This window comes from Notolepis coatsorum, assembly GCF_963971535.1.
Source record: "Notolepis coatsorum genome assembly, chromosome: 1".
NCBI classification, from domain to species: domain Eukaryota; kingdom Metazoa; phylum Chordata; class Actinopteri; order Aulopiformes; family Paralepididae; genus Notolepis; species Notolepis coatsorum.
Window position 1 is genome coordinate 161,705,216 of NC_140165.1, and position 10,549 is coordinate 161,715,764.

At 40.8% G+C, this 10,549-nt stretch overlaps 1 protein-coding gene across 1 annotated transcript in view; it reads left to right on the forward strand.

The window, feature by feature from the left end:
* The window catches only part of wdfy3 (WD repeat and FYVE domain containing 3), a 415,649-nt gene that overhangs the window by 239,923 nt on the left and 165,177 nt on the right, over window positions 1-10,549 (forward strand). Inside the window, exon 20 of the mRNA XM_084308124.1 lies at window positions 10,180-10,280. Coding sequence (XP_084164250.1) covers window positions 10,180-10,280 — 101 coding nt within the window. The remainder of the gene's footprint in view (window positions 1-10,179; window positions 10,281-10,549) is intronic.

Below are 10,549 nucleotides of genomic sequence, written 5' to 3' on the forward strand. Positions count from 1 at the left end.
TAGATCCATTACAAAGTCAGCCAGCAATAATTGGATACATGTAATCAAAACCTTGCACCAATAGTTTACAGCATGATAGAAACAATTGTTAGTAGACTATATTAGAGCTGCAGCGATGAGTCGACGACGTTGGTGATGTCGACCATGACATTTAGTTGATTTGCATATTCATGACCGTCGCATCGTTACTTACGTGCCGTCTTTGCAGTGGAAATGGCAGTTTAGTTTTTGACGTCCCCTCCAGCTGCAACAGCTCTCTCTGTACCAGGGCTGTACGTTAACTCTTTTTGCACATAGCACTGGTGCTACAGAGGTTGATAGTTTTGTAGCACAGGCCAAAATCTTGTAGCACAAGTATAAAATGTGTTATATTTGTAACAGTCACAAATGTGCCTATTGTATTTGTGTTATTTAGTTGCAGTGCCATGTTTGGCTGTCATTTTCATGCTGACAAGTTTACGTCACACAGCCAGACACGTTACGTGTAAGGAATTATGGGATGTATGGACTCTACTAGGGGTGGGAATCACCAGTTTCATCACGATACGATATAGATTATTTGGACAACGATACGATATTTGCCGATATCTGCCACGATACGATGCAGGTGCCTGAAATCGATATGAGACGATATCATAAGCCCATTTAACACAATCGGTAACATTTAGATCAACTCAAAAAAGGTAACGGAAATATAATTTGAACAAAATTATTTGACCTCTTCCAGACTTTTAAAGGAAAACAAATCTATTGTTTTTAATACAATACCTGTTCACTGTAAAGTGCCACGTTTTGATATATTGAGCTTTAAACTTTTATTTGGAACTCACAACACGCAACCTAAAACCCCTTCCTCTCCCAAACCGTTCCTGCAATTGTTTTATGTTGCATGATGATCATGAATACATTTATTATGTATTGTATTTTTTATGTTTAAATATCAACATTATCTGTTATGTGTACATTTACTATCAATATAATATACTTGTCTGACTTCATCTGATCTTTTCAAACGCACACACACACACACACACACACACACACACACACACACACACACACACACACACACACACACACACACACACACACACACACACACACACACACACACACACACACACACACACACACACACACACACACACACACACACACACACAGAAGGGAGAATGCCTGCCCCCCCCCCCTTCTCACTCTGCCCGTCTGCTGTTCTCTCTATGGCTCTGAAGAGGGTTAGCTTGTTGTTAGCTTACGCTAACGGTCTTTCGGTCTTTAACACGACGTGGTCATAAAGGAATGGCAAGGATTGCAAAGCATGTGGCGAAATAGGCACACTAGCCTTGCTCTGTTTCAATGTCCGCGTTCCAGACGCTACTGCTGTGCTGTGGAGCCGAGAGCCATAGACATTATGGCTGGAGCTGCGCTTGGGCAGCAATGAGACTTGCGACAGGATTTTGAAAATAAGAGTATCGATATGAACCGAATGCCTATCGCACGGGTGCTACTGAACTAAATCCATTCATCGCACAGACCGATGTTGCTGTAGCACGTGCAACATATATCTCGCACTGTTCAGCCCTGTGTACGTACATTCAATGATTTGAAGAAGCCAAACGTTACACTATAAAAACTAACTGGATAGTTGATATATAATAATATTCTATATGAAATATTCTATTATCATGAAGTCTGCTATAAGCTATTATCTGTGTGTGTGTGCGTGTGCTTGCGTGTGTGTGTGTGTGTGTGTGTGTGTGTTTACTATAGGCTACTATTTGACATGGATTAGGCTAATTAGCTTTAACAATCCTGATTCCTGAGCCTATTTTATTCAAAAGGAAGATTTGATTTACACATGTATATATATCATCTTTTTTTATAATCATGTATCCTGTGCTGCACAAGCACTACCATACTGTGGAGAGATAATACATATTAATAACACATGGAGATATACAAAGAAATCTTATTTTTTTATCTAAAGCCAAAAAGTACATTTTGTTCCCTGTTTTTCAGTATTTAGCTACAGGAATAGATGCATTGTATGTAATGATAAACAATGTCATAGTAATTGGTGGGTGTTATATTATTTCAAGATAATAAAATAGCTATAATGAGTCAATAGATAAAAAGCAGTAATGCCATGTAGGTTACTCACCCTACTCATGTACAGTAGGCATCCACACTACACAGCATTTACATAAATAAATAAATAAATAAATAAATAAATAAATAAATAAATAAATAAATAAATAAATAAATAAATAAATAAATAAATAAATAAATAAATAAATGTCTCATCTCCTACTCTGGGTATTCAGTAGGTGGTGTCAGAGAGGCAACTACCCATGTGACCAAAGGATGGTAGTATCGCACTTGAAAAACACATCAATCATTTTGAAATGTTCAATTGCATATTTAATCAATTAATAGTTTTTTTCTGGTAAATTAATATTTTGGATTAATCGACTAATCAATAAAATAATAGTCAGATTACCCGATAACAAAATAATCATTAGTTGCAGCCATAGACTATATATAACCACATATCAAAGCCAGGCATTGGTGCCTGCTCTCTACCTCGCTCTGGTCCTCTGCATGCCTCTGTGACCTCTCATGCGTAATTTCACGTGATATTCATGTGATATTCATGTGATTTTGTAACCACCTATGGCCCCCATTAATTTTAAAGCAGTGGATACATTCTGCTGACGTTTGTATGACGACTAACGGAGGACTAAATCGTGTGTTACAGTTTCACCTGGTTCCTAGGCCGCTCTAAAGAACCATCTGAATATCATGTGAAAACAGGGAACCTTCTTTAAAGGTAGAATCAGTAATGCCATCAAACAGACCTCTAGGTAATCGCTCTTTGTTTACATTTATTTTAGTTTTGGTCTGAAGTTGGAGTTTAGTAACTTACTACTGTATACTATACTGTGAATTTCTCCAGACCTCTCTCTCAGCAGAGCAGGCAATAGCAACTCATAACATCAGTGAAGTCATGTCTTTTATTCATGTCATTTTGGGGAGTAAATTATTAATCCAGTTCCTGAAAGTTACCATGATGCTAAACGCAGGGCTTTCCCCAAACACGTGTTACTAGAGTGGTACCCAAAAAATCAAGAAGTTAAGCGGTCTTAAACGGTTTCAGGGGTTTTCAGTAGATCCTGACCGATAGTGGATTTCTAATATATATATACAGTATATATATTTAGGGATGCTCGATATTGGCTTTTTTACCTATACCGATATTGTCCAACTCTTAATTTCCGATACTGATATCAACCGATATCAACCGATACCGATATATGCAGGGTTTCCCCCCCCAAAAAACGGAATAATTTCAGGTAATTAACATTACATATCTCTTGTTGTGGAATTAACACAACATTATGCATACTTTTGACAATAAATAAAATCAGAATTTGTTCTTACAAGCTTGTCTGGGTAAATAAAGGTTATAGAAATGTAAAAAAAAAAAAATCTTTCTCTTTCTCTTTCTCGCTCTATATACGTACAAGCGGATAATAAACTCCTCAAAAAAAGTTCGGAAACGTTATTTCGGTCCATTATTCCTCCCCTTTAATAATACCAATGTACAAAGTATGGCTTTGTCAGTATTCCAATGTACAGTGTGTCCCCCCCCCCCCCCCCCCCCTACCCAACAGAATCGCATTCCGATATCTCACTGCATTGAGATTGCCTTCAATGATGACAAGTTCTGTTTTGCCTGTGAGAGAGATACCGCCCCACACCATGACACTGCCCCCATTGAAAGGTGTCACGCGATCCGTGCAGCAATCTGCATAGCGTTCTCCACACCGTCTCCATACTTTGATCCTGCCATCCAGCTTCCGCAGACATCACCAGTTTGACTTCACCAGTCTCACGGAACTTGGTTCTAAGTTTGGAAATGGTACCTGGGCTGACACCAAATAATGCTGCCACTTTGCGTACCGGAACACCAGCTTCCAGTTGCCCTATTGCACGGACAAATGTGGCATGTTTATGCTTGGAGCACACACAAACTCAACAAAGTTGCAGGACCCATGAGCTGTCAATTAGGTGCCAATCAGGTGCCAGTCACACACGCCGGTCCAAGCCCCATTTCATTCTTGCATGAGGAAAGATAATAACGATAATCTAGTGTTGATTTCAGCAAGATTCGATAATCAGGCGGAAAATTACAACGTGATAACTGGATTTCACTAAAGGGCTATTTTCACGTCTTTTCCTGGTATTACTAAGAATCACCCAAACTATACTCATATTCAAAACGGTATAAAACGGAAATGTACGGATGAAAAAACTATATAAATTTGCATGTTGACCAGAAGCAACTCACTGACAATCGACAGTGTTATTAGATCCATAGCTATAATATTTCATATATTTTAAGCACTCGCAAGTTTGACTTTCTCCCCATTGAACAGAGTGCTGGCCTTCTACCCAGAAGGTAAACAACGACCCCTAGCGCTGAATGAGTTAAAGGAGATCTCTTTGAAATAAATTACATTTGACAGTTTTTTTCTAATTTCTTTTAAACAAATTATTATTTTGTATTATTTAACTATTTAATTATTATTTAGTTATTGCACTGCACTCACTGGCAGTTGAACTGCATTGAACTGAACTGAATTGAAAAAAAGAAACTGAACTGGCACTGAACATTGAACTACACTGGCACTATTTGTCTATGTACTGTTATTAAAGTTAGTTAAAAACATAATTTTGTATTGTTTCTTTTGGTTAAATCCAAAGGAAAAAATATAAAATCAGAGAAATCCGAAAACAGGAAAAGATATAACGGATTTCATAGGGCCCTAGTTAAGGTGAGTTAATAAATTCACTCTGAAAATCTGCTCCACTCTGATAAACTGACTCTTTGGTCAGAGCGTCCAGTGTTCACTCTGAGCCCTCAGAATTTCCGAACAACTTGAGTGCGCTCGCTCTGACACTGGTTGTAAATAGTTATGAGTGTTGTATGTCCCTCCCTGTATTGTAAATAGTTCATATGTGTGTTGTCACTACTGTATGTATAATTGTAAATAAGTTAATTTATGTGTTGTAAATAAATATTGTTAATATTTATTTACCTAACAATCGTTTCATTTCAGCTCAGTGTAGAGAAATGCACCGATACTAACAACTGCCTTACTGCGCTGCGCGCGTCTATGACGACACTGTTGACACTACGTATCCGTGACACGCGCGCCCCGGGTTAGGGTTAGGGTTTCCTAGGGGAAACACTGGTCTCTATATTCTTTCTGTTTCATTACTGTGTGTATTGTCTCGCTCTCTCTCTTGCTCTCTCTCGCACATAAACACAGCCCGCCAGCTGTCTTTTAAGGCGCCAGTAGGGTGTTGAGGTGTCAAGGTGTGTGTGTTATTACCAGAGGTCCAACCACTGTGTGTGTAGTTGTAACATAATGGCCCGTGTGTATTGTATGTGTGTGAGTGTTGGTGCTGTACCATGTTGCCATACAGTGGCAAACCTGGCAAACAAAATTGCAATAAAGAAAGTAATTTGCTGTAAGTTCCTGCAACTTAAAAACATCAAGTACAGTCTATAAGGTTGCACAATAGTTTAACGTTGAACACGAAAACACACACACACATGCACGCACGCATGCGCGCGCACACACACACACACACACACACACACACACACACACACACACACACACACACACACACACACACACCTCTCTCAGTCCACACAAGGTGGAACAGAGGATTGGGCAATCATGTATTAGACAATGATGCATTGTTTTTTCACTGCAGAAAAGCACAATGTGGCGCTGGTGCTTTGTCATAGTGGCGCTGCGCCCCTATAGCATTGTTTAGGGAAAACCCTGCCTAACTGCTCCCAGTGAGCAGCTTGGCATTTTGTGTGGATGAATGGGTGAATGTGAGGCATAAGTTGTAAATCGCTTTGGATAAAATCTCGATATAAATGCAGTCCATTTACCATTCATTCTTCCCCACACACAAACCTTCAATGCAGCGGGTAAATGAGACCCGTAAATGCAGGTTTTCTGAAAGTTCTCATAATGTCTAAATGAATGTTTATTATTATTTATATAAGCTACTTCTCACGCTGATATAGGCACATTTTGAGTGGTAAACAAAACAAAAAAAACATTAAAATCTTGACTTTGGCATTGATTACCATGGCAGCTATCGAAGCACTAGCTTTACCACCATTCCCTTTCTTCCAACATGGCTGCCTGTAACCATTGTTAACCACTTTCAAAAGTAAATTCCTTTACAGCAAAGAAAACAAAAAAAAATCTGTACAGCGGCAGAGTAGGTACAACATTGGAGAAACAGGATATTACTGTTCCACTGAGACTTGTTTATAGGATCCAGTAAGAAGATATTTTATTGAGACATTTCTCAAATATCAACCTGTATAGCAAGTTAGCAACCGTTGTTTTGCACGTAGAAAGCATTGTTTCTTCCAACATGGAGGAGGAATGGGTATTCTAAACATTCCGTGAAAGGAATCCTTGGACACTGTCCTCAGATTCATCACTGGTGATAGATACGACACTCATCATCGTGTCCTTTATGAGAAGTTTGTTTGGTCCTCATTGACGGAGAGGCGCAACAAACCCTAGTATTTGTTCATTTTTAAGGCTCTTACTGGTAAGCTACCTCCTTATACTACATAATTAACTGGAATGGCATTTTGGAACCTATGGAACCCGTTTTAGTGACTGGCTGGTCCTTAACACTTTCCATGCCACTCACGAGTTTTCTCGGAATTATTATCTCTTTTTTTTTTTTTTTTTTTCGATCTGAAATCATATTGCATCACGCGAGCCTACCCTAGTCTACCCGAGTGTCGCCGGCGATCAGATGTGGAAAAAAGCGCCCCCTATCGTCTCCCAGATGACATAAGGGATTTTGGAATGGACTCAATGAAAATGGATGGGGAAAAAATCCTGTACTCCACATTTTCCATTCCACTGATGCAGCCGGAGTTATCAGAGTTCATTCTGGAGCCTCTGAGCCCCGCGGAATCATGTGTTCTACTGTACACACGTTGGATCTATACACTTATCGATTTTTTCGAATGGTGATCAGGAATTGGAATATACCAGTTGGATACCATCTGATGTCAGGTAAGGAATCTATGTTATCAGTGTTAGGATAATCAGACTAATTTTGATGAAGATATAAGCTGTTTTGTGAAATGTCCTCTATCGGTTTCACTGTAAAAATCCAAGAGGAAATGAACACTGCGATTATCCGTGCGCGGCTCGAATGTGCGTGTGTGTACGTATAATATTGATCATCTAGCCTTTATTTGAAAACGATTCATAAATAGGCCGACAAATATCAACGTTCTGGAATATTCCAGTAAAAGACGATTATCACAGAATGGACTGTTTTTTACCTCAAAACGGGTGCTTTTCAAAATGCTCTCAAACGGAAATGAAGCGATAAAAAACCAATCTGCCTCGACAGCACTGACTGGAAAAGGATTCTTTGATAAGCGACGGGCAGATTAGACACATAATTTAAAACATAGATTAGGCGATATTAACGATAACATTGGCGCCGATGGTGGCATTCAAGCGCTAACTATGGCGCCACCTCGTGGCACTGAAAGTGTTAATGTCCCCAGAGTTTTCTCAGAACAGGGTAAATCTCCATTTCGCTATGATGACCCTCTAGCTCATGGAATGAACTCCAACAGTCCTTAAAGCTTGAGATTCTCCCCTCTGTTTCAGAGTTTAAAACCTTGATCTCCACCCTTCATTAATCATAATTGATTTGTTATCCTTGCTTTTTGCTGATTTTTTATGCTTATTTCTGTATCTACACCCGGTGTGGCTGTAAATGAGGGAAACCCCAGTTTAGTTACAGGTTTGAAATGAAAAGGCCTGTATTGTATTAGTTTTGAACGCTTCAGAAGCAGAGAGAAGGTTGATTTTTTACTTGACAAGAACACAGTGCCGGCCTCTCCTCCTGCCACTGTATCTTGATACTTGCTTAGATCTGCTGCATAAAAGTCAGGCTGTTCTACTGTCACAGCAGCCGTACAAGGCCGACTTCCATGGCTGTTCTTGACACCTTAAAGATGTCTGGTCCCGGCGGACAGCAGCAAAGCCCCAGTGATCTCTCTGAGCACCAGTTCAGAGAGGTCACAGAGAGCAGAACAGAACACTGTAGTCCAGAACCAGTGAGTCAGCAGAAAAAACCCCTCCCTCTGAATCCTGTAATTGTGTGGACTGAGAGAGAGGTGTGTGTGTGTGTGTGTGTGTGTGTGTGTGTGTGTGTGTGTGTGTGTGTGTGTGTGTGTGTGTGTGTGTGTGTGTGTGTGTGTGTGTGTGTGTGTGTGTGTGTGTGTGTGTGTGTGTGTGTGTGTGTGTGTGTGTGTGTGTGTGTGTGATGATTGGGAATCGTGTGTGTATAGATGGATGACAGACTGGGAGTCGTGTATAGATGGATGACAGACTGGGAGTCGTGTATAGATGGATGACATAATGGGAGTCGTGTATAGATGGATGACATAATGGGGGTCTTGTATAGATGGATGACATAATGGGAGTCGTGTATAGATGGATGACATAATGGGGGTCTTGTATAGATGGATGACAGACTGGGAGTCGTGTATAGATGGATGACAGACTGGGAGTCGTGTATAGATGGATGACATACTGGGAGTCGTGTATAGATGGATGACAGACTGGGGGTCGTGTATAGATGGATGACAGACTGGGAGTCGTGTATAGATGGATGACATACTGGGGGTCGTGTATAGATGGATGACAGACTGGGAGTCGTGTATAGATGGATGACATAATGGGAGTCGTGTATAGATGGATGACAGACTGGGAGTCGTGTATAGATGGATGACATAATGGGAGTCGTGTATAGATGGATGACAGACTGGGAGTCGTGTATAGATGGATGCCATAATGGGAGTCGTGTATAGATGGATGACATAATGGGAGTCGTGTATAGATGGATGACATAATGGGAGTCGTGTATAGATGGATGACATAATGGGAGTCGTGTATAGATGGATGACATAATGGGAGTCGTGTATAGATGGATGACATAATGGGAGTCGTGTATAGATGGATGACAGACTGGGAGTCGTGTATAGATGGATGACATAATGGGAGTCGTGTATAGATGGATGACATAATGGGAGTCGTGTATAGATGGATGACATACTGGGAGTCGTGTATAGATGGATGACATAATGGGAGTCGTGTATAGATGGATGACATAATGGGAGTCGTGTATAGATGGATGACAGACTGGGAGTCGTGTATAGATGGATGACATAATGGGAGTCGTGTATAGATGGATGACAGACTGGGGGTCGTGTATAGATGGATGACAGACTGGGAGTCGTGTATAGATGGATGACATAATGGGAGTCGTGTATAGATGGATGCCATAATGGGAGTCGTGTATAGATGGATGACATATTGGGAGTCGTGTATAGATGGATGACATAATGGGAGTCGTGTATAGATGGATGCCATAATGGGAGTCGTGTATAGATGGATGACATATTGGGAGTCGTGTATAGATGGATGACATAATGGGAGTCGTGTATAGATGGATGACATAATGGGAGTCGTGTATAGATGGATGACAGACTGGGAGTCGTGTATAGATGGATGACAGACTGGGGGTCGTGTATAGATGGATGACATACTGGGAGTCGTGTATAGATGGATGACATAATAGGAGTCGTGTATAGATGGATGACATATTGGGAGTCGTGTATAGATGGATGACATAATGGGAGTCGTGTATAGATGGATGACAGACTGGGGGTCGTGTATAGATGGATGACATACTGGGAGTCGTGTATAGATGGATGACATAATGGGAGTCGTGTATAGATGGATGACATAATGGGAGTCGTGTATAGATGGATGACATACTGGGAGTCGTGTATAGATGGATGACATACTGGGAGTCGTGTATAGATGGATGACAGACTGGGAGTCGTGTATAGATGGATGACAGACTGGGAGTCGTGTATAGATGGATGACATACTGGGATCCGGTGTGTGTATATGGATGACTGAACGCAGCCGCCCATCAAGTGGATGGATGACATACTGGGAGTTGTGTGTAGGTTTCTGTTCCTGAGTCTCTGTATGGATGACTAACCAGGTATATTTCTGTGTGCAGGTGTCTGTTCCTGCCCAGCCTGGCGCCCCACAACGCTCCCTCCAACAACACCAACGTCTCGGGGCTCAGCGATGGAGCCGTGCTCAGCGGCATGGGAGCAGGTAAACCAGGAAGACATTACTACTTATTTTATTTTGATTCTTCTCTTGAAGTGGAAAATGTGGCTGTTGTGTACAGAAGTATATTGTAGCTGTTGTTTACAGAAGTATACTGTAGCTGTTGTGTACAGAAGTATCTTGTAGCTGTTGTTTACAGAAGTATACTGTAGCTGTTGTTTACAGTAGCCACCGATCGTTATCGGCCGATAATCAGTATAAATATGCTGCGTGCGTGATCGGTGATAATGCTTTATTTTCGCCGATCGTCAAAA